Source organism: Rhodnius prolixus, unplaced genomic scaffold, assembly GCF_049639745.1.
Source record: "Rhodnius prolixus isolate KJV_2025 unplaced genomic scaffold, Rpr scaffold_12, whole genome shotgun sequence".
In the NCBI taxonomy this organism is placed as follows: Eukaryota; Metazoa; Arthropoda; class Insecta; order Hemiptera; family Reduviidae; genus Rhodnius; species Rhodnius prolixus.
The window spans coordinates 10,652,850-10,678,949 of record NW_027411635.1 but is presented as its reverse complement, the minus strand read 5'-3'; the positions used below and the strand labels follow the sequence as shown (position 1 = coordinate 10,678,949).

The 26,100-nt window shown below is 32.3% G+C and overlaps 2 protein-coding genes across 2 annotated transcripts in view; one reads left to right on the top strand and one right to left on the bottom strand.

Moving 5' to 3' along the window:
* Positions 1 to 11,735, top strand: part of LOC141461734 (uncharacterized) — a 51,546-nt gene extending 39,811 nt beyond the window's left edge. Inside the window, exons 2-3 of the mRNA XM_074143012.1 lie at positions 8,232 to 8,377; positions 9,026 to 11,735. Coding sequence (XP_073999113.1) covers positions 8,232 to 8,377; positions 9,026 to 9,130 — 251 coding nt within the window. The 3' untranslated portion in view covers positions 9,131 to 11,735. The remainder of the gene's footprint in view (positions 1 to 8,231; positions 8,378 to 9,025) is intronic.
* A 2,786-nt stretch (positions 11,736 to 14,521) lies between these two features.
* The window catches only part of LOC141461950 (uncharacterized), a 69,194-nt gene continuing 57,615 nt past the window's right edge, over positions 14,522 to 26,100 (bottom strand). Inside the window, exons 29-32 of the mRNA XM_074143433.1 lie at positions 25,658 to 25,735; positions 22,315 to 22,906; positions 19,227 to 20,312; positions 14,522 to 15,641 (exon numbers count right to left, since the gene is read on the bottom strand). Of these exons, the coding sequence (XP_073999534.1) occupies positions 14,635 to 15,641; positions 19,227 to 20,312; positions 22,315 to 22,906; positions 25,658 to 25,735 (2,763 nt within the window). The 3' untranslated portion in view covers positions 14,522 to 14,634. The remainder of the gene's footprint in view (positions 15,642 to 19,226; positions 20,313 to 22,314; positions 22,907 to 25,657; positions 25,736 to 26,100) is intronic.

Genomic DNA, 26,100 nt, shown 5'->3' with positions numbered 1-26,100 from the left:
AATTAGAACTAGTTTTTAGTTTAGAATTTATAATTAGAATCATAATTATACAAAAAAATACACTATTAGATTAATTACTGTAGAATTAATTTATTAGTTACCTCTTTTAGTTTTGATAATAATTATATTTATGTTATATTCTAGTTGAATTATGAAAAAATATTCTTATCTTTCATGATGACATTGTAAACACCCAGATCTCTGTTTGTTTTGTTAGCCCTGTTGATGAATTTTAAAATACGAGTATAGTTCGTAACTTTGGGTAAAGAGTTGTTATTTCTGACCCAAAACTTAAAAGATTCTTTAAATATTATCTTATCAACTACTAGCCAAGTACTACCACCATCTCAAGCTTTTAAATGTTCTCTAACGACTGTGTGTGTTATAGTAAGATCTATCACAAGATGTAAAGGTGGAATTACATGTTATGTACTTTGAAGTGTATCTTAAACGTGTGCTTTTTTTCTGACTAGATTTATTCTAGACTTCCTTCGTTATTTTGTTCTTAGTTTTTTAATTTTTTTTTTTTTTTTGTAGCCTGAAAGGTATTGAATATTATTAAAAAGAAGTTGATAATAAAATAAAAATACGATTATAAATTAACTGAAGAGTACAGGTCTAATAAACCAACATTCTACAACACATATCTGAAAGTATAGAACCGTGTAGTCCAGTGTTTTTTAATTCTAATTTATTCCCTGGGTCTTACTTTTATGATATCACTTTGAGATCTTTTGTATATGTGTGTTACTCACGCTCGGGAGTTTATTACTCACGCGATGCCTTTAGACTGAATAATTTTAAAGCTAGATATTTTTTTTTTAATTTCAAATAGTGGTAATAAAATCGCCTTGTCTACTCTAGTGTGTGTATGTGAACACAAGCATATTTGATGACTAGTGTAGTTCCAGGCGGCCATGTTGAGTTTAGGTAGATCGCAGGTAGGCGTGGCCTAAATACTGGCTGATTATATCATAAAAAAAGAAAAAAGGCCGACCTATGAAACCAACTTGCTTACTTTTTTTAATTTCTTATTCTCCCCACTTGAAAAACTAATTTTACCCCCACCACAAAAGCAATAAGCACACTGGTATTCACACATTTAGAGAGAGAGATATTACCTACATTAAAAAAAATAAGAAACAAACTTTGCGGGTAACTACTCAGCAAAAGAACACCATCTACCAGCTAAAGTACGCTTAAAAAATAGCCTTTTAGATATTAAAAATGAACAAACTTTTTGACATTGGCTAATTTAATGAATCTAGTTAATTTCCTCTAATATTCAAAATGGCCTAGTCAATTTAAAACAAAGCTTAAGTTGGACTTAATAACCTTACATAAACTTATTGAACATTCCGATTAATTCATTTCAACTACAAACTGAAATGTTTACAATGACCTAGTCTAATCTAAACATACATAGCTAAAGTTAGGCTTTAAAGTAGTGCTGAAATCCGAAAATGAATCGACTTCGATTAAACAAGTTTAATTTGATCAAATATTTAAAGATGGCTTAATCAATTTAAAACAAAGCTTAAGTTGGACTTGATAACCTTACATAAACTTATTGAACATTCCGATTAATTCATTTCAACTACAAACTGAAATGTTTACAATGAACTAGTCTAATCTAAACATAGCTAAAGTTAGGCTTTAAAGTAGTGCTGAAATCCGAAAATGAATCGACTTAACTTACTTCGATTAAACAAGTTTAATTTGCTCAAATATTTAAAGATGGCCTAATCAATTTAAAACAATGCTTAAGTTGGGCTTTATAACCTTACATAAACTTATTGAACTTTGCGAGTAATTCAATTAAACTAGTTTAAATTTTCTGCTATGTTTACAACGACGTAGTTTTAACAGAGCTAAAGTTAGGCTTTAAAATAGTGCTAAAGTCCAAAAACTGAAATTAAAGAACTTATTGAGCTTCATGTAATTTAGTGTAATTTTCTAATTTTGACAATGTTGTGTTTTCACAAGAGATAAATTGGTATGTATGTGTATGTGTAAGTTTGTATGTATTTCTGTGAAGTCTCTGGTTAGTATAACTCAAAAACGGTTTATTTTTTATATTTAATTTAGGTACTATCATTGGATCCAACCTTATGTTTTAGATTATAATTAATCAACCGAAAAATGTAGCTTTACTCAATCGATTTTTAGGTATCCTAAGTTATCTGGAAAACCATTTAAACGATTTTCTTTAAATTTGTTCTAATTGCACAAAATTTTGATCTACAACTTGTATAAAACATTTTTCAATTAAAGAAGAATTGGGTGATGAAGTTGTAATATCTTTTAGTGTGTTTTTCTAGGCAAATGTCAAAGGGTTTGATTTGAACTTGAACATATATTCTGCACTAAACAGATACCTTTTAAACAATTACTAGGTTTCATTAATTTTTATTACAAACTATTTTTTGCGATTCATTAACATTTTGAATAAGTCACATACATACCAAGTTAACATCTCTCATTGGTTAGCAAGTGTTGTGCGAGACGGTAAAGTGTGTGAAGTCGTAATCTCTACAGAAATTGACACAAAAACGGCCTGGGTTACAATGCTTGCTAAGAACGATAAAGCAAGCGTTGCCGATCTAACCACAATTTCAATCAATAAAATATGAATTGAAAAATTACTTAAACATAAATATAGACAATATTAAAAACATTTAGGTTAATATTATAAGTATAGGATGAAAAATTATTACCAGTTTCAGTCATTATAAACTTTATTATGCCGAGCTTTCGACCTAGGGTCACATTCAGTCCATAAACAGACAAGACAGAAGACACAACCAACCCTCTAATGATGTAAAACAGTATATTGTAAATTAGCCCTGAAGATGACCTAGTCCCTAGGTCGAAAGCTCGGCATAATAAAGTTTATAATGACTGAAACTGGCAATAACTTTTCATCCTATTGAAACTATGATTCAGTCACCAAAAATAAAGAACAGTAATTATAAGTACATATGTATCGAAAACTAAGGCGAGTTGTTTAAATATATTGGTATAGGCTTTAGCACAATCCATTTTAATTGGCTCTCACAATTACCGGGCATAACTGAACTATTGCTTATCACCAAATGGGTTTATTTTCAAGAATTTGACGTTACTCCACCATCAATTTTGATGGCCAAAACCTGTCCACCAAAAGCCGCGCAAGGGATACAATAAAAATGAGTGCTATGACAGGTAAAATTAAAGTTATTATTGGATCATAACGTTTTTCACTAAATATCATGCATTGATTTCAAGGGGAAACGGAGATACCCTTTTTCTTCAACGGTATCATTTTATTATTTTTCAAAAACTGATACCAACATCTGTTTTTAGTGCAAATTCTAAATTTAATTACGTAAATGTGGTAAAATTAATGTGAGTGTTAACATTTTTTTAAAGATAAAAACTTATTAACCTCTAAATTGAGGTATACAACCTTTTTTATTTTTTGATAAAGTATTCAGGTTTGTTAAAGCCTATGACAATGTAAAGGTATTTGTTCTGTGCTAATCCGTTTGTTGTGTCAACTGTAAACTACAACTGTGTAGGCATTCATAAAGCCCAATTCTACCTGTTTGCACCTCAAATACCTACAATAAGAAGTGGTAATAAAGTATAGCTCAAGTTAATCCGCAAAACATGGTAAGCTAACGGTAGATATATTTCAAAACAGACAAAAGATTTAACTTTTCAAAGTTGAGAAAAACAATTTCAGGTATAAAATTTTGCTTTTATGTCTGAAAAGTGTTTAAGAAACTATTTCCCTTACTATTTAAACAGTTTTTCTAAAATAGGAAAAGTGCCTAATTTTTAAACATTCACTTTAACAGGATAAACTTTAGCTTGTGGTAAATTCGCTAATCTAAACTGTTTTAATCTCAGTAAATCAGGATTTAATTTGCTTCCAAATAATTTCTTGTTATAGACAACACTGTCCAACAATGTTCTCTAGTTACAGACAACACTGTCTATTGACGGACAGTGAGTTGCAAACATCTTAACTTAGTTACCTTATTTTTGTACGTATTTTTTCTGTTTAGAGCTGCTACATAACTGAGATATTGCTACAAATTTTTATTCATATTATGGTTGACAGTTTTACATCAGTACATTATCGTAGTAGCATTAAAGAACATAAAAATTTATTGCGGTTTATGTTTTATAGCATTTCATTTTTAGAGCTTCTAACTGAGATACTGCTACAAGTACCCTAAAGCTCATATATTGGTTAACTTAGGTTTACCTCAGTTATATTATGGTATTCCAATAACAAAACATCATTACTGTTTATGTTTGGTAGTATTTTCTATAAACAATAAACTGAAATGGTAGTTTACACGGGAGCTTAACTCCCTAAAACTCTGGTTAAATGTTTTCTACAATATATATATAAAAACAATAGGCTTACAAAAGAGAAGGGATTAGCTATGCGGTTAGCGTACTGGACTCCTACGCGGAGGTCCCGGGTTCGAATCCAGCTGCTGACCCTTAGATTTTCTCTTCCTAGGAGCTTTTTACAGCTCACTGTCCAGTGATGGACAGTGTTGTCTGTAACGGGAGAACACTGTCCGGAGGCCGGCAGTGCACTGAAAAAAGCTCCGGGCGCCAATAACCCTTTAGATGTTGACGCACCTTAAATCATTAAAAAAAAAAAAGGGACAGGATTTAGCTAAATGGTTAACATACTGGATTCGCACGCGCAGATCCAAGGTTTCAATCCCCAACTGCTGGTCCTTAGATTCTCTCTTGAAGCTTCTTACAGCTCAATATCCGGTGATGAACACTATTGTCTGTGACAAGAGAACACTGTCCGGAAGCCGGCAGTACATTGAAAAAAAGAAGCTTCAGCTGCCTCAGACGTTTGACGCGTCTTAAATGAACGGTATGTCAAATTCGGGTATTGCCCTAAGACCCACCTTTCTTTTAAAATACTCTTAAATTAATTTTTGCTGAAAGATGTTTGCAATTAAAGTGGTATTTGCGGTAGATCGTGTTTCTGAACAATTTATCATCGGTTACCTAAACACAGTGGCACATGAACCAAATATCAAATTTGAATTTGAAGTTTTGCTGAGAACATAGTTTTAAACGTGTATTTCTGATGATATCTCAAAATCGAATAACTGCTCCTATATGTTTACTCTTTCAAAAGCTAATAGATAAAAGAAAGTATACAAGAATTAAGATAATTAAATTCTTCTAGATGGTATTCTTGCATAATTCCATTGGATTCGTGTTTGCGATTTATTGCGAATTCTGGTTAATTTTTTAATATTCCCCAAGAGGGTAGCTGGAGAATAAATACAGTGTAAGGAGAAATAAGTATGGTACGAATAGTCAAGTGGCAAAAACAGGCTTCATGAAGCCGTGCGGTAAGAATAATGTACGGTGCTTTGGGAATAGCCACTTTAATGGTAAGGGCTGGCAAATCAGTTGGTTAGATAGAACGCTCGCTTGGTGGTAAATTGTTCCCTAGGGTGCGATCCCAAGTTGGGCTGTGTAGCGCTACTACCCCCACTGCGTCTTTATACTTCCGGCTTCCTGCTCTGCACAAAACACACAGTGCTCATTCACTTCAGTCTTCATGCACAAGCTAGATATCGCAAGCTGTATGTATCAAATATAATTCTAGACTTCATCCCTAATATTTTAAAGTCAACCCTCTTTTAAAATCAAAACTTAAAATGACAAATCCTTTAGCAAGTCTGAAGCGAATGTCTCCGTTAGTTGGGGTTCTATACAAGCACTATATGACATAACTTATAGTGGGTTTAATGATCTACCATTTAAGGTTTATAGTGTTTTGAGCAGATATATACAAAAATTGGTATAAGAACTTTCACCACAGCTAACGTAATACTCAAGTTTAAAAAAAATATTTGGCAACAGAGGGATATCCAGACAAAAGTCAGAGTCGAGGCGTACAGCGCTAATGCGAGGAATGATATCTCGGTAAGCCAGGAAATTTGTATTTTCAGACAGAGCTAGTTGCAATACATTAATGCAGCTGAGATTATGAGAGAAGAATAATCAATTTAAGAAGTTGTAATTTGTTCAAACATCCAGGGCGACGCTTCTGATTATCAAAACTTGATAAGTTCAAGGAACGTAAAGCAAACCAGATGGATATTTTGATTGTCTGGTTGTCCGGTAATTCAGAAGAAAAAGATTTATGTGATGGAAGTTGTCCTCGCCTAGGAATCATCCGAATAGTACCTACAAACGGTTGGAGCTAAGCCATTTACGGCGAAGGAAAAAATGCAACAAAACTGCAGCTAACAAGGCGATAGAATTAAACTAATATTCGTGACAATTGGTGAGCGAAAAAAAACTCAGATCAGAGGCACTTTTTGCTGCTTCGAACTAGTTTGCGGTATTCCAACAAAGCGGCAAGGTGATTCGAATGTACTTCAAGGTCCCATATAGACTGAGTCAACACATGCATCGCATACTTTTCTCAACGCTTAGTCTTTGTTTGACAGAAATAAGGAGAAATGGCACTAACCTCTCCAGACTTTTACGTAGAATCAAAATTACAGGACTTGACGGTATCACCTGATTCTCGCTAGTGATTCCCACGGATTCTAATCTAATAAAAATTACCTCCAGTTTATAGTTTAAAGGAATTATATTTAGAATATAAACAGATGGATTAATGTTATTATAGTTTAAAGTTAAGCCGTTAATTCAATCTTTAACATAGTACTTGAATTTCCTAAATAATGTATACGGTCTGCACATTATTCAAGTAGAATATAAATCTAGAAGATCAGAATATAAACCTAGAAATCTAGAATACAAACCTAGAAGCCTAGAATATAAACCTAGAAGCCTAGAATATAAACCTAGAAGCCTAGAATATAAACCTAGAATTCTAGAATATAAACCTAGAAGCCCAAAATATATTAAACTGACACTTTGGATAACTTCACTTTTTAAATTAGCCACTTACATGAATTTTCCTTCGAAGTTGTTGAATAAAAATTATAGCTGCACTAATTTGCAATTAGAATACCAAGTTTAAAGAAATGGTTTTCATTTAAAAAGACAAATAGATGCAAAAAAAACAATTCGGGTAAGTAGCATTCCCGGTTCTGTATCTACCAAACTATATTATTTACTTAAAATTTCGAATTTTTATGGATTTTGAATTAGATATCTATATTTGACGGTTATTCATAATACAAAAAATAGTAAGACCGTAAAATGTACAGAAAAAAAGGGTACTTAGAGTAAGTCTAACAATTCCACTTTCCAATTGGGCGTGACATATGTTAGACATGACATTGGCTGTAACTATTCACAGTGATAAATGATTTTAATGTGGTTCTGGATAACTGTTACGTCACAGTTTCTTTAATAATATCATTTTATTGCAGTGAACATATACAACGCTAAAGTCAATTTTCATTTTAGTAAAAATTTAAAAGAATTTAATGACGTAAATAAGAAATTTTGAGAATGCTCATAGCAGATATTTAGACTTGTTTTCTTTAAATATGTATATTGGCCGTCAAATTTGACGTCTTTGGTTACGTAACAAGCAACTAATCCTCGCGGTTGATGATGATTATGAAAGTTTATTCTTAGAAATTTATAAAATCTGCGCATAAACTCTTAAATTCTTAACTGGTCAACCACACAAACCCTGAGACCATTGCTGTTCCTTGAAAATGATATATCATTAACCAGTCTGTTTAGATTGTTTGTCTAGTTGGGGGTAAAACGAAACCCTCTAACTATGAGCATGTCCTTTATTCAGACTGCTAAAGCTATTTCAGTCGAAACGGCACCCTGGAGTATATTAATTCTTAACTTCAATTATTCCAGGGGGTTTCGTATGCAAAAAAAAAAAAGGCAGAAAAACAATCCAATATTGTAAGTATTGTGGCAAAGTCGATTAATCGATATAATAATGACACACTTGTTGGACTCTACTAGTAAGAATAATCGATTCTTAAATTCAAATTGTCGATTGGTTTCAAATTATCGAGTTCCTATTACTGGAAGGAAAGTGCAATTGTTTTTCACCATTTGTTCTGTAGAAGTTGGTAAGTTGTTCTTATCTTCTCTAATAAATACCCTTTTATTCATCTGCGCATGAGTGATACCGTTATAATATGGACTTAAAAATCTACTGCCATCTTGGGCTGGTTCCAATTTCAGGTCTTTTAGCATGCCAGTCCAGCCTAGACTAATCTGGTAATATATTGTTGCAGGCAAGACACGTACTAAAGACAAGTACCGTGTGGTCTACACGGACCACCAGCGACTGGAACTGGAGAAGGAGTTCCATTACAGTCGCTACATCACCATCCGCCGCAAGGCAGAACTGGCAACCCTGCTTGGCCTCTCGGAACGACAGGTGAGTATCAACGGTGCCGTCTAATATAGTGTAATTCTTAACACAAAATAGCCCTAAGTCTATAAATATATACGATCTCGTCAATATTAAGGAAAGGTTAAAGCATGGCTTTTCATAGCTCCAAGACCGTTCTACCAACCATATTGAGTTATATTAGCATGCCTCTAAAATTTCGGAACATTATAAAGAAAAATGCAAATCTGTTGCGGAGAAGATAAGAGATTTTAGGGGTCTCTTAAGAGGCTAGCACTTTTTATGCCCTTACAATGTATTGTCTATCACCTACTTCAAGAAGACCTGCAAGTATAGCCGCTATGTGCTTCAAGTCCTGCAAGTATAGCCGTTATGTGTTTCAAGTCCTGCAAGTATAGCCGCTATGTGCTTCAAGTCCTGCAAGTATAGCCGCTATGTGCTTTAAGACATTACAGTGTACAAATCTACCGCCTGTATGGTATTAACTGCAAGCTGCCTCTAAATTAATTCATATCAGTGCCAAATAATATCTAGCAAAGATACTGTGAAGAACGGCATGCAAACTACCAAATGACCCAAGTTTTTGCAGTAAATGCTTCATGCTGAGTTTAGTTTTGCATCAGTATTGTAAATATAATTATAAACTTTGTATAATGTATTTTTCTGTCGTTCTAGGTGAAAATATGGTTTCAAAACCGAAGAGCCAAGGAACGGAAACAGATGAAGAAACGGGAAGAATTAATCCATAAGGAAAAGATGCAACAGTTGGCAATGCTTTAACAAATCCATTCAAAATCCAAAATCGCGGCAATGAAAAAAATTTGTTGAGAATAAAATAAAAAATTTCAACATTTTCAAAAATTTGAAATTTGGGGGGGGGGAAATTATGGGGTGCCGACAATTTTTTTGAAATTATTAAGAATATATTTATGTATGCTCAAAAAGTTATTAAATAAAATTTAATTTTGTATTTGTGTTATAATATTATTTTAAACGTAATCACATACACACTCACATACCACACACAATTACACAAATACTTAAAAATGTATTCCAAAAATTTTTTCACAAAAAAAAGTCATTCACGCGTTCATCATCTTTCGTTTTTTTGTATATTCTGTTGAAATACATTATATATATATAAATTTATATATATATATATATATAAATTTATCATTTAGTTTTATTCTGAATTAATTACTATTTAGATATTTAAGCACTTTGGGAAGTCTTACTTTGTGAGTTTTGTGAACAATATTAACAGTGAACATGTGTGGTGTCTATTCCGAGTCATGAAAGTAAGTAAGTGTTGAAAAAATATATAAATAAAATTATGTTTTTCCAAAAATATGTGGGATGAACACACGACTTATTCTTTCTCTAAATTTCAAGGTTTCTTTCAATTTTTTTTCTAAAAGTAAGTTAAGCCTCATTATAATAATGTTCACTATTATCAATGATGTTTTAATCGAAAACCAGAAACCTTCCTTAAAATGAATTTTCATGAAAAGAATATTAAAAGAAATGCGATAAATGCTAAAAAGCAAGTACTTAAAAACATTTTTTCACAATTTGGTTAGGGGGGGGTCTAAAATCTTGAAATTTTAGGCTACTAGATTATTACTTTGTTTTATTTTGTTGGCGCATCGAATGCGATGGTCATTAGCGCCCTAAATTCAGTTTCTTTCTTCTTCTAAAACCACTCGAGGTGGATGGCACGTTTTAAAATTAATTATAGCATGCTATCATTAATTATAACTATCACTAATGTTACAAAAGTGGGTAACACAGTAAAATTTAATGAAGTGACACATTAAGGGTAACCAATGAAGTACTTCTCCCTCAAAGCTGCCGTAACAACTCACAACTACAAAAGTTATTAACACACATATTCTTTTGTTTATTTATAAAACACATTTTGTATTCTTTTATTACTTAGCAAAAATGATAGTCATTTTGTAAGAAGAATCAGGCTTTCCCACTGAAAAACCAACTTTAATAAATTATTTACTTAGTATATGGTGCTTACAGTCCTTATAAGAAGACCTGGACCAAATCAGTTAGTTCAGTTTTGTGGTCGATCGTGTCTTCTTATACTAAACTGCCTGAGATCTTTCTCTAAATTCTGCTCATCCTGCTTGGTTAACATCCAAATCTGATCAAATAGTTCTTTAAGGCAATTAATTTTTGCTTTTCATTCAAATTTTTGAATTGCAAAAACCATTAGAATTGAGTATAATTATCTGCAGAAATTCTGGCTTTAATATCTACAGTCATAAACTGTTTTGCAGCAAGTTTAGCTGAACGTTGAGAAATAGAAACAGTTAAAATAAAAGCTGATGCTAATGCTGATGATGAAATGTGCTCTTTTTTTTAAAAAAAATAACATAACATTGTAACTCAGAAATTTAGCCAACATTGAAATCATATTGTTAATATTATGTGAGAGTTCTGATAATTTCACTAGTATGCGAACTTTAAACGGTAGACAAAACACCTCTCTCATTAAGATGCATTATAACATAAATATTTAAATTAGGTAATCTTTCAGTAATGAAATTGTAAAGTTAAGACTATGATTTTCAATTGAATAGTACAGTTTGGTAGAATATTGGAGACATTTTGTTGTAAAAATATTCGTTACATTCTAATCGAGTAACATTAGCAACGTTCTGGCAACATTGATTTTTGAGCTTTACAAAGGGTTGTGGTGATTAGACTAGCCCTCTAATTTACTATCTCAACTGCACTGATAAAAGGGCCTTAATTAGTGGGAATTAAATATGTTGCATGTTGCAGAAATTCGGTATTTTTTAAAAAAAGTCGCTTAATCAGAATTATGAATCTCTAAAACTTTTTGTTATTACATAATTTGTATCAAAAGACCTAAAGCTTTCATTTTAAATTCTTCAAATGAAAATTTATTTTGAAGAAGTCCTTCCAAGCAGAATCTCTCGAAAGCTGAGTATTATTTTCACTCTTCCAAAATTCATGTGGTGAATATATGTACTTCTATTCAAGATTAGAATAAATTTAAAGAACATGAGCAATTTAGAAGCTTGACTTGAGTATTCTAGAGGAAGAAGAGTCTTAATGTTCATACCAGATACTTTTTTTTATTTATTTATTTTATTATTATTTTTTTAAGTAGCTCTAATTCCACACAATTTCCCAAAGTGTTCTTGTTATTAACTTTTTGAGGTTACAACCTCATAAAGTAAATTAATACAATCTCAAAATTTGTTTATTTTATTTCTGTATTTGTTTTGATTAAATGCATTTTATGTATCAGCCTTAAAAATTAAATTCTTGTACATATATTTCTTGTTGATTCTTGTAAGAAAATTTAACTAAATTTTAAGCCTAAATTAATGTTAATTGCAAAAAAAAAAAGCTAATTCTTTATTGTACATAAATTGCAAATCTTAAATTAAAAACATAGTTGCATTAGTGATGGTTGTTTTTTATTTTTTTATCTACAGCACGGGTGGCCAATCCAAATGATTTGTGGGCCACTTTAGAAATTCATTATAATCCTGAAGGCCGCTTATAAAATTATATGTATATCTATTAGATTGAACCCTACTACAAAAACGTTTTGCAGTGAAGATTCAAATATGAATTAATTATTATTGTTTTAATTATTATTCATACATATAAACATAGATAATATAATAGTGACAATTATGAGATGGTCGAATAATTTTTAATTTATTAAATCAGTGACATAGTTGTTTCTCAACTCTTTCAATTATCTGTTGTAAGACGATCGCAATGCGCCAATTCGCACAACGTAATTATATGTTTGGTAAATTTAATTTTCGAAAAAACTATTCCCAGGAGAAAGTAGATCCAAAAGCGCTCACAACGTTTTGGGCCAGATTTCTCAAAAAATATATATTTTTTTTTTTATGACAGTTGTTATAAAAATCTGTTTTTTTTGTTTTTTTTAATTCTGATGTTTCAAAAATATGTTTTAATATAATTAAATAAGTCAATTAGATCCATTTGGAGATAATAAACAAATTTTGTAAAATTAGGATGAATTTCGCGAGCCATAAAATTATTCAAGGCGGGCCGCAGGTTGGCTACCCTTAAGTTTACACCAATAGGACAGGAGATACAGGCAGTTTGAAATATGAAGACAATGTGATGCTCCTAAATTTTATTATCTTATACCTGCTTCAAACATACAGCTAGAAAGCTGTAATTGAGCAAAATTGTAAAGGTAAATGAGTAGATTATATATGATCCATATAATGTACATATTTTCGCAGATTGCACAAATAAAGCAGTAGATACAGCAGTTTGAAATATGAAGGAAATGTAAAATTTATCACATTACAACAACTTCAAAAATACAGCTAGAAAGCTGCAATGAAGTTCAATTGTAAAGGTAAATGAGTACTACAACTGCCAATATTTCTGCAGAGATTGCAGCAATGAGACAGGAGTTACAGCAGTTTGATTTATGAAGGAAATTTATCACCTTATATCTCCTTTATAATATTGAGAGCTGGAATTGTGCACAATTGTAAAGGTAAACGAGTACTATAATTGTACATATTTACGGAAAAAATTTCACCAATAGAACAGGAGATACAGCAATTTGAAATATGAATAAAATATAAAACTCTCAATATTTAACACCTTATATATCCTTCATAATGACAGCTAGAAATCTGCAATTCGGATAAATTGTAAAGGTAAGTGAGAACTGAACTTTCAATATTACAGAGGTTTTGTACTCTTATACATTACCCAGATAGAAGATATAATTTTTTTGTATTCTGATCCATAAGTTGTGGAGATATTAAGAGTTGGAATTTATTTAGGTTATAACTCGCCCTGAAATTGCGACCGCTATATCTCTCTCTGAGGGCAACATATTAGTATGAAATTGTGTTCTCTTATACACTACACTTTACCCAGTTAGAAGATATAATTTTTTTTGTATTCTGATCCATAAGTTGTGGAGATATTAAGAGTTGGAATTTATTTAGGTTATAACTCGCCCTGAAATTGCGATCGCTATATCTCTCTCTGAGAGCAACATATTAGTATGAAATTGTGTTCTCTTATACACTACTCTTTACCCAGTTAGAAGATATAATTTTTTTGTATTCTGATCCATAAGTTGTGGAGATATTAAGAGTTGGAATTTATTTAGGTTATAACTCGCCCTGAAATTGCGACCGCTATATCTCTCTCTGAGAGCAACATATTAGTATGAAATTGTGTTCTCTTATACACTACTCTTTACCCAGTTAGAAGATATAATTTTTTTGTATTCTGATCCATAAGTTGTGGAGATATTAAGAGTTGGAATTTATTTAGGTTATAACTCGCCCTGAAATTGCGACCGCTATATCTCTCTCTGAGAGCAACATATTAGTATGAAATTGTGTTCTCTTATACACTACACTTTACCCAGTTAGAAGATATAATTTTTTTTGTATTCTGATCCATAAGTTGTGGAGATATTAAGAGTTGGAATTTATTTAGGTTATAACTCGCCCTGAAATTGCGACCGCTATATCTCTCTCTGAGAGCAACATATTAGTATGAAATTGTGTTCTCTTATACACTACTCTTTACCCAGTTAGAAGATATATTTTTTTTTTGTATTCTGATCCATAAGTTGTGGAGATATTAAGAGTTGGAATTTATTTAGGTTATAACTCGCCCTGAAATTGCGACCGCTATATCTCTCTCTGAGAGCAACATATTAGTATGAAATTGTGTTCTCTTATACACTACTCTTTACCCAGTTAGAAGATATAATTTTTTTGTATTCTGATCCATAAGTTGTGGAGATATTAAGAGTTGGAATTTATTTAGGTTATAACTCGCCCTGAAATTGCGACCGCTATATCTCTCTGAGAGCAACATATTAGTATGAAATTGTGTTCTCTTATACACTACACTTTACCCAGTTAGAAGATATAATTTTTTTGTATTCTGATCCATAAGTTGTGGAGATATTAAGAGTTGGAATTTATTTAGGTTATAACTCGCTCTGAAATTGCGCCTACTATATCTCTCTCTGAGAGCAACATTTTAGCATGAAATTTTGTTCTGATATACACTACACTTTACTCAGTAATAATATAAGTTTTAATATATAAGATAAATAATAGTAAGCTATAATTAGACAAAGTAAACACAAAGTAGTCTGAACATGAATTTGTCATTTTTATTTTCTATATGAACAACAATTTGATATGTTTATTTTCTTTCCGTACAAGAATTTGACTTTAATTATTTCTTAATCACATCCACCCTCATTGATTAGAAGTTTCCCTCAAAGATTTGTTTAGATTTTTAAAAGTTGGTTTACTTTTTCCGGTCCTTTTCAGCACGTATTTATCTGAATTTAGATTTTCCAATTCATTTTTAGCATTTAATTTCTTTGATGATCTAATATGAAATTTATCTTTACTATCCTGAACAACAAGTTGATTCTTAGTCAAATTATAATTATTTAGCCATTGCTCAAATTTCTTAGCCTTCTTCGAATGTTTATGCCCCTCTTTACGTGTTGTTTTTGGCAACTTTTTTCTTTTAACTATACTCTCATTATCATCAGCTGATTTGACATGATCACGTGTTCGCCTAATTGATGACTTCGGTGTTGGAGTGTGGCGAATATCTTTGAACCGTGAGCGGAACATTTGATTTGGTTCAATCAGTTCAGCTACTGGATCAAAGGCAACTCTATGTTTATTAGATTTAATTTTGTTATTCTCGGGTTGGTCTTGTTTGGTTCTAATATACTTTTGGTATTCTTTTAGATTGTTCATGCTGGCGTAGATGGCTTTGCATTTTATATCTTTCTGGTTCACTGGCAAAGGTTTTCTAATTAGAAAATGGCTTTCCTGATTAACTTTGGATCTTATAGTCGATGCAAGTGGATAACGAGACATTGCTGGGCTATAGTCGAACAATGATGCTTCTTCGTTGCTCGAAGATGACTTATGTGATGCTTTCTTTCTAGGCGAATGTGAATGTATTGTTGAATGATGACTTTTCAGTATACTTTTCTTCTTAACGGGCACTGAAGATTTCCTTTTAGTTTTAGGATGCTTTAATTTTGTTTTTGAATTGATTACTGGTTCCAGTTTTTCCATAACAACTGATACAGATTTTGAGTCGACAAAATCTTCAGTATCAATGAGCATCAACAACAGATTGGCATCAACATAGTTGTTCAGGTCGAGCGTCACTTTATGATCTTTACCGAACAATTCTAATTCAAACTTCTTTTGCAAATCTGAATTCGTCGGACTACCTGGAAATTGTAAATAGTGGTTATTAGTTACTCAAATATACTTTTCTTACCTCTCACAATCAAACAATTTTATCTATTTTGTTTTTGCCAGAAATACACTAATAAGAGACCTCATCAGCACCAAAAATGTTTTTACAAAGGTGTGTATCTATCTATCAGTCCTTGGACTACATAATAAAACATTACAAGTAGTTAAAATTTGGTATTCCGTTTAAGTATGGAGGGGGGCCCCCTTTAATATGGTTTCGGACATAATTGGATGGCTATAATAACAATAATAAAGCCTTTTATTTTTAGAAAAAAACAATAAATACAAAAGTAATTTCATTCTTGAAGAATATATTGCATTATACCAATATTTATTAGAATTTATTGAATTAGGTAATTATGACGGTAATTCCAAGCGTATTTACAAAAATTTATAATTGGTTTCCATTTAAGATAACCATTTAGATATGTTATTAGCTGCTCTTTTGTGAGACTCTCCTTTTCAAAAAAGGCGAATGCGAAACTCTTTAAGTGTCGGGACACTCAGCGAGAAAATGATAATTAATTCTCTGGCAAGGACATATCGCACAAAGAACAGAGGGAACCTTCACCATCTCTAAAAAAAAATCTATAATTAAGATACATAAGTTCGCCTCTCGCTTTTATAATCCAGGAGATCTGATCTAGAGAGTACTTATTGTTCATAAACTTATTTTCTCCATAAATCATAGCTCAGTTTTCCTTGTACAGTCTTCCAGAAGAGGAGTTTCTAGCATTAATAACTAAATTCTGCTTAAAGTTATGTTGCAATTGATTTTATTTGATTTGACAAATTTTATTAAAAATCTACAATTCAAATTAATTATACATTCTAAATCCAAATTAGCTAAATTAAAATCGGGATCATATTTCTGGAAAAGTATTTTCAAATTTTTAACCCAAGACAAGTTTCTTTTAATCAATTCATTCGACAGTATTTTGGGATATCTACGGTTTTCCATTGTTGCTATTTACCTAATATATTTAAAATGCAGTCCAAGTGTGTGTGTAAAAAAGGAGATTCGGAATCTATTTCTAAGCCTAATATAATATGTTGGGGTATTCTGAGACAAACTAAATACTTCTTTTTTTGGTTGGCTATATAATAATGAGAAAAAAGTAGTTAATTACTTTGTTCATAAATAAAGTAGTCAGCAATTAGGTTTTTGGTACAGTTCATTTCACAAAATTTCCCAAATGGAAATATTCTCCCCATCCTTCGATAATCGATAAAAAGATTTAATTAACACAATCAGAAGGTTGCAAAAATGCCAAAGTTCAACGTCACTGACCACTAAGAACTGCAGCAATATAGTGGTACATACTAAATAGTCAAGTTTCCTTCCGATGACTTTAGAAACTAAAAAACCGCGGAGGATCTATTATTTATGAAAGCAACCTAGAAACCACAAAATAATTTAAATATCGATCCGGTTGGCTGAATTTTTTTCAGCTGCTTATTCATTCCCTGAGTCTCGATAATGGCACATAAACTGCATATTGAAGTTGCAACTGTAATTTTTCATCGTGTGGAAGTTGAGCTGAACACACTCACACATACGAGGTGTGGCTATTAAACAACGAGACTATTGCTGTAAAACATTTTATTTTAAATTTATACAAATTTAGTTATTATCACCTTCAATATACACCTCTCCCCTATCCCTACAACGCTCCATGCGAATTTACCATTGTTCGAAACAGTGCTGGAAGTCTTTTTTCTGTGAGCTCCTGCATGACGGTTGCCGCTTTTACTTTCACAGCTTCAACGCACTGAAATCGTGTTCCTTTTAATGCAGATTTGACTTTGGGGAACAGATAAAAATCACATGGGGCCAGGTCAGGCCTATAAAGCGGATGGCCTAAAACTGGGATATTGTACTTGGCTAGAAACGTCTGGACAGACAATGCAGTGTGAGATGGCGTGTTGTCTTGATGGAGAACCCTGTGACTTGTTCTTCCACAAATCGGGTCGTTTTTTCCTTACTCTTTCACGGAGTTGAGCAAGCACCTCACGGTAGTAATGTTGATTAATTATAATCGATATTTTCATCCGTTTTGGACGTGGAAGGGCGGACCCGGGCGGTCATTATCTCCGACGTCTTCTCGGGCCATCTTGGAAACGCTTGAACCACTCAAAAACTCGCGCACGTGTATAATATTCATCGCCATAAACTTCTTTTAATAAAAGATAAGTTTCAGTAGCGGTTTCACCAAGTTTCATGTGAAATTTCACGACCATTCGTTGCTCAACTACATGTGTAGTATCATATTTTCGGGCAAAACGAAACTAACACCTCTAACACAAACGACGGTTCCGGTCAGACAGATTTCTTTACAAAGACGTGTTGTCAGGCAACGCGGCATAACAAGATACGTGGCAATCTATTTTCAGGCATGGCTAAAATTTTCTGCCATAAAGAGAAAAATTTTCGTTTAAAAATTTTGAAATTATATGAGAGTATGTCCAACCTTCAACCTGACAAATGCATCTGGAGTATTCCTAGATAGTTTAAACAAAATTTTAAAGGTGTTCTCTCGGCAATATCGGTATATTTGAATCCCCATAGTTCGGAAGAATATAGGAGAACACTAGATGCTAAAGAGTTAAATAAATAATTTTTTTAACTTCCCCAAGAGCCAAATTTCATTTTCGCTAAAATAGAACAAACCGAAGAGACAGCCTTAGTTTTAAAAAATTGTACAGCATGTCAAGAATTAACCAGATGCAGCGAATGGGGTGCCTAAATAAATAAAGGTATGAACTATTTCAATTTGTTTATTGTTGCAGAAGTTTGGAGTATTTTTCGGTGGCCGACCCTTAAAGAAAGGCATGACAACAGGTTTACTCGTGTTGATTTCTAATAAATTAACATCACAATAAGATTTAAGTAATTTAAGTTTAAATTGTACATCTCTCGGGGAGTATGCGGCGAACAGCAACATTAGGAGTTCATTAGAGCTATTAATTCTTATTCCCATTGCTCCGTTAACCCTGAAATATTCCACGATGTTGGAAATATAAAGATTGAAAAACAGAGGGCTTAACTTCTCCCCTTTGCAACACCCCTTGAGTGATATTAAAATTATCCTCGGAATCATAATATCCTGATAGGGTTATAAACGAGTGTTCATATAAGGTTTTTATTATGCGAATAATCTTAGAACTAATTCCCATTTTGTATAATTTAGTCAGCAACAAACCATGAGGTACTGAATCAAAACACAGAGCTAATTTTAAAAATCCAAGAAAATGTTAAAATGAAATTTTACTTGGAAAAGAAGTCAGAAACTCGAAACAAATAAAAGAAGATGGAAGATTTATTCTAGGTTCAATATTTTTAGAATAAATAATGGTTGGTTTTTGAAGAGATGGTTATTTATTTGTTTTTGAATAAAAACCAGTTTATCATTAAAAAAAAAGATATATATTGTAAAATTAGTTTGGCGCCCCTGGCATTGTAACAGCTCTGCTCTCTCTACCCTTTGCTACGCCATTGCCTCCATTAAAAAACTTAAAAAAGTATTTTTTAAAAAATAAAACAAACTCTTACTTACTTGGTTTCTTTTTTTTAGCCCAATATTTATCAAAAAGTTGTTTTTTTTCTAGATTGAGCAAAGTGTTCAACAAAGTTGTTGGTACATGTTTTAAACATTTACTTGATTTTTTAATCCTTAAATGGTAAATATTTGGTATTTTATTTTCTTGAATGAAAACAAAACTTTCATGATGACCTAATTTTCGGTTTAAAAAGTCATTTAACCGGTGTATCTGCTCAAGCGTGAATCTCTCGCAAAAACGATCGCCACGTACATTATACTTAGAAGATTCCAAATGTTCACTTGTAGTTTTTCCTTTTAACCTAGGCCGAAAGTTCGAGAAGAGCTTTTGATAACGTTCAAATATTTCCTTTAATTTTTGCCAGTTCTTTGAGAAAGTACTGAAATTTTTATAGAATTCTTTCTCCTTGAAAAATGTGTTCATTTTTTTAAATAATTTCGCATTTCGAGCTTTATTTTTTTTTCGAATTACATCAATTTCATAGTTACAGTCGACAAAGTTCATGAAGTTATTGAATTTTATGAAATTTTTAAATAAATTTAAATCATCGAATACACGGCAATTTTCAACCAGAATTGGTTGACTAACTGCGCTATCTTCAAATTCGACATAATCAAAACTGTCCCTATCTGAATCCATAACGAATCTTTCAACATCCTTCTTATCATATTCAAACAAGTTCTTATATTCCACTTTTTTGCAGAATTTAGTTCGCAATTTTCGTCGATAATCAGTAGGTTTTATAAAAGGCAATACAATTTCGTCTGTCCCATCAATCGTACTATTGTCCATATTAGATTCTATGATAGATTCATCGTGCCCAATCGGTAATTGAACCTTTTTAATAGTACCTTTACGCAAATCCATCCTGGCATTGCAAACCTGACCATCCGATTTATCGCTACTAATCGATTCACTTGGTGATAACATACTGCCGGACCCACTAAACGAATCCGATCTGGTCACACCACTTAAAGTTCTGCCATGTCTAATTTCCACATGCTTTAAATCTCTTGCACCTTCTCTTTTCGAAATTCTATGACGATGAGGTAATTCACATTGAGAAACTCTTCCGGAAACATCTGCAATTCACAAAAAAATAAAAAACATTTAATTGGCGACCCTTGTTGATGAGTATAACTCGATCTGCAGATAAAGGCTTCAGCAGATCTAGCACGAATATAATATTGAGGAAAAAACTACAACGTTCTTTCTACTCTGCTCTAAATCACTCTAATCTACACAAGTATCAGAAATGGGTGCTGATTAAAAATACAATTTAATTGGTTCAATTTTTGTTTTATTTTAATTTTAATCAGAATTTAATCGACGAAATTAATCGTACTTTTAATCATATGACAATTAATTAGTGTAATCAATTTCAAATTTAATATTTAATCAAACTAAAAAAAATGTAGCCTACTTTAATTAAACAGAATTTAATTGAACTTTAATTTTAATCACCTAATTAATTTAATCAAATTGATTTAATCATGCACTCACTATATGAATTTTCAACTAATGGTTTGTACCTCGTTTTGGCGAGGCCACCTTTCTCAGTATCTCCAAAAAAAACTTTTCGATTTCAGAGTTGGACTTCACAAGCATTACGATTCACTAAACCAAAATAGGTCCACACTTACACTCACATTTAACCGAGTTGGTGACTCACTAGACCTACATAGGGCCACCTTATACTCTCACTTTAGGAAAGGTTAAATAAGGTTTTCTAAACTTCCATTTAGATATTTTAAGGTTTTACTACCTCTAAGTATTTAATTATTAAATTTCTAAAACTTCCAAGAAGAAAGGAAATCAGTGTATCAGTAGTACAATTTTAAAAGAAAAGCTTTTTCTGTGATTTACTATGAATTTCCCAAAAGTATTCGCATCCTATCAAGATTATTATTAATTTGATCTCTTTATTCACTTTATTGTGCAATTCTAAGTTACAGTAAGATTCAATTATATTCGTAAATTATGGTAAGAAAAAGTCATGTGAGTATTCATACGAGATTCTTTTCATGAGCAAGTAAAGTGAAACTGTCGAATATTGGCGAAAACTATTCGAAAACGATCTTAACTAATAAAAAATTTCTCGAAAATTGAGAATGATATATATTTTTTTAAAAATAATTAGTTAGCATTTTTTCTCAATATTTACCTAAGATTATTATTATTTTTAAAATAAAAACAAATTGTTACTAAAATATGAGAAAAAAATAAAAGATTTAGAAAAATAAGAGATAGGTATTGAAGCACCATTGTTAATATGCTTTGACCAGCCATGAATCATTTTCATTGGACAGGGCGTGATTAGTGGGCATGACCCGCCCACAGTCTGCAACCACACTACTTTGTGATTGGCCAATTCTTTAAATCTAATAATTTCAATGAAATAAGTAATTTAAAATTTTTGTTTCAACATTTTTCCCGTAGGTATTCGATAAACTTTCGAATTAAGCAAGAAAAAAAAAATCCCTTTGAAAATACGATAAATATTATTTCTTTTGAAATAATACTTCGTGTTTTACACAATTATCGATAACAGAAACAAAAAATTGAGAATTTTTATTGTTTAATCATAAAATAGATAAAAGAAGAATGGGCATATCGTAGACTTGCAAGCCGCCATTAAAAGCTTACTTTATACTCCATCCGGTGGAGAACTCTAGTGGCAATTTCGGTAAACATAAATGCAGTTTCTACATTCACATTTAACCATTTTGATGACTCACTAGACTTATATAGGACCATCCTACACTCATATTTAACCATGTTTAAATTCGCAGACTAGCTCTTATTAAAAAGAATTACAATTTAGAATATTTTAATGTAATAATGTAGATTTAGCTCCTGTATTAAGGTAAACTTCCATTTTGATCATTAAACTGGGCCCATGTTATTTATAGATTAATGAACTGATCTTTCCAAGCTTCCACAAACGCATTGTTAAGGAGGTCTTTAGGTCCTGTGGAGGTTTGCCAGATACTACCTTATATTATTAAGGGTGACTTCAAATTTGCCACTTATCTGCCAGTACACATTTAATTGAAAGTAAGTTATGATGAAAATCATTCTCACGTTTTGAATTCCCGCAACTTTTTCGTTCATCGAAGGAGTGTTCCTCTTCAAAGTGCTCCTCTACATACAGTTCCTCTACACCACCCCATTCATCTAAATGATGATATAGTAGACGCTGTTCCCCCGTACTATGTTCCTCTGTATCATTAACCACACTGGCGTGGGAGCCCGCAATGTGGCCAGATGTCCGACGAGTCTCGCTCGGTTTCTCGGCAGTCTTCATTGCCTTATCGTCCATTAAAGAATTTGAGGGCATATGAAAGAATAATTGCTCAAAATTCTCATAGTCTTCTTGATCTATAAATATCCTACTGTTAAACAACTGTTGTATATTCTTAGTGTAAGGATATTTTCGATATAACTGTTTGTCGGTCAGTTGAACTTTGGGATTGTTGGCGTGTTTTTCTTTGAACATTTCAGAATATAATGAGTTTATCTTGATCAACTCCACTGGCAGTCTGTCCATGTTAATGATATAGTTTGGCTCGAGGTTCAGTTTACAATTTCTAATTGGCACAAAGACTTCGTTCCATGCTTGGCCGTTTGGCTTCTGGACGAGACGTGATGGAATACCCAACTGATCGCCAAGTACCTGCATTAAAAAAAAAAAACAAAAAATGTTATAACTCACAAGCCTGCAATTAACGAAATTTCAAACATTTTCTTTGCTATTCTAATTTTTTCTAATTGTTATTAGCCTTTACTATTTTACCGTTCACTACAATTTATCGGAAATTAACAAAGAAATAAGATAGGGCAACTTCTTCAGAATCCCGTCTATTGATGGGAATAGGACAACATTTACTTAAACTCATTTTCAACGAATTGTTCTGATTGATCTGATTTTTTGTTTTTCTTTTTTGGAATTTCTCAAAATCGATTTAATTAATACGATCCAGGATTTAGCATCCTATACTCCTATTATTCAGAAATGACACCTTAAAAACGTAGTACATCATCCCTTCCCTAGAATAATTTTATGAAAATTAATTTATTCAAGGATGGTTTTAGAGTCAATGGAAAATCTGAAGATGCTGTCTACTTTGAGAGATCAATTCGCCAATACCTCTTGGCAAAGTGGACGCGACCACTGTTTTTGCACTAGCCAAATGTTCATGCTATTCTTTGTTGTGTTTCTTTGATTAACGGACTAGAAGTTCCCATAAAAAAAGATTTTTTATCAGGAATTGAAATGTTCTGAGAGGCAGAAGAATGTTCTTTTTGTTTTAGTAAGAGTTCCAAGTTCTGGTGGAGATTTCGCTTGCTTTTAATCAACTAAATTTTTTAAATTATACCAAAGTGTTTATTTTGCTATATCTTCCATTTCAATATTATTAATTCTTTTAAATTATTTTATTTCATTTTGTAATAATCACACATATTTGGTTATCTATTTTTTATAGTACATACATGAAAATCCATAACAGTAAAATATCGGTTTTCACATCTGACATTTTCTACTTGCAGTGGAATTTCCTCTATTTTTAAATATCAAAATGTTTTCTTATACATTTTTGTTATTTTTTCAAATTCTAAGCCTAACAGACCGTCAACTATATTCGCCACACACAAAAATACCTCATGGAATCTACGAGGGTCGTTTGAAAAGTCCGTGCAAAAATAAAAACTACTTAATTTTTTTGGGTAAACCTTTTTTATTTTTCAACATAGTCTCCTTTTAGGCTAATACACTTCGTCCAACGCTGCTCTAGTTTGTTGATCCCTTCCGAATAATAGGATTTGTCCAAGTCTGAAATATAGCCATTCGTTTCTGCAATCACCTCCTCGTTTGAATAAAATCTTTTTCCCGCCAGCCATTTCTTCATATTGGGGAACAAATAGTAGTCCGAGCGAGCCAAGTCTGGAGAATAGGGGGGATGTGAGACGAGTTGGAACCCTATTTCCATTAATTTTGCGACCACAACTGCTGAGGTGTGAGCTGGTGCGTTGTCATGATGGAAAAGGACTTTTTTGTGGGCCAATCGTGGGCGTTTTTCTTGCAGCTCGGTTTTTAAACGGTCCAATAACGATGAATAATATGCACCTGTAATAGTTTTACCCTTTTCCAGATAGTCGATGAGGATTATTCCTTGCGAATCCCAAAAGACAGTCGCCATAATCTTTCCGGCCGAAGGAACGGTCTTCGCCTTTTTTGGCGCAGATTCCCCCTTGGTAACCCATTGTTTAGATTGTTCTTTGGTCTCAGGAGTGTAGTGATGTATCCATGTTTCATCCACAGTGACGAAACAATCGCGGCACCCATCTTGCGGATAGCTTTGTCATGTCCAAATGTTGATGCAAAATATTATGTACCCGTTCATTCGAGATGCCCACAGCACTAGCAATCTCACGCACCTTCACTCTTCTGTCATCCATCACCATATCATGGATTTTATCAATGATTTCTGGAGTAGTAACCTCAACAGGGCGTCCAGAACGTTCAGCGTCACTTGTGCCCATATGGCCACTCCGAAAATTTTGAAACCACTTATAAACTGTTCTAATCGAAGGTGCAGAGTCACCATAATGTTTATCAAGCTTCTCTTTAGTCTCCTGAGGCGTTTTGCCTTTCATAAAGTAGTGTTTAATCAACACACGAAATTCTTTTTCGTCCATTTTTTGAAAATCACTCGACTTCCTCGATTCAAACGAATGCCAAACACAAAGAAATAGACCGATCTGGCTGAAACTTGGTGTGTGTTCTTCCAAGAGATGCTACTAACTAAACATAACCTCGATACGCGCCAGTGGTGCTATCTCTCTGACTTTGCACTGACTTTTCAAACGACCCTCGTAGAACTTAATCTTCGAGTCAAGATATCAAGAATTTTTGTTTTTCAAATAGTCTTATGATTAGAACTTTGGTGTAAAATGCTTTATTTTAGCATTAAACTTCATTGATCTCTTGTTTTCTTGGTTGTTCTTAGATTTTATAACCAAATGTGATTCGTTAAAAATTCAAGAATATTCTCATATTTTAGAAAATTCTTTGTCAGTTATTTTCTTTCTTTCAACTTGTGCATTACTCTTTGGCTTCCAATTAAGCCGTGGCTCCATGAGTGACACCTAACTTTAGACACAAACGTGAAAGGTAATTTAAAAAAAAAATTAAATTAAGGAAGTTTTGATTGTTGAATTCATGAGTTTGAGTATTTATGTTATAAGAATGAAATATAGAGAGAGACTGGATTGCGAAATAAGCCTATCTGGAATAGTTACAAGTAAAAGCATTGCAATAACTAAGTATCGAACTTAATATTGTAAATTTTATAACTATGCATATTGATCACTTCAAGAAGTGGGCAAAATTCCCTAGAGTTCGATACAGTGATCAAGCCATTACCTTGAACAAGACTGCTTTTTCTAAGGTAAGTCCACATTTGATGCTTCCAATTGGTATGACATAATTACCAGTACGCTTCTGTAACACATAGATCTGTGGTTAGTAAGGCATACTTGCAGATAAATGTCAAACACATCTGCAATGCTTTTGTAAGCAGATTACAAATAAAATAATAATAATAAGTTGCAATTCTGCGCACTACTTAGGTAAAATTGCTCAAGTCGTATACAAAAAAAAATTGAATAATTAATGAAATTAAAAATAATTAATTGTTTTATTTAAAGCTTTTCTGAACACTGTTCTTATTTGTTAGTGTGAAATTCGGCAAATCTGTACGTCTATTAACTATGTGATTAAGTTGAACTGCCTTAAAAAAATTATTAAACAAAACTGTTTGATTTCATTCATAAATAGTTCTCTTTCAATTCTGACGTTTTTTTTCA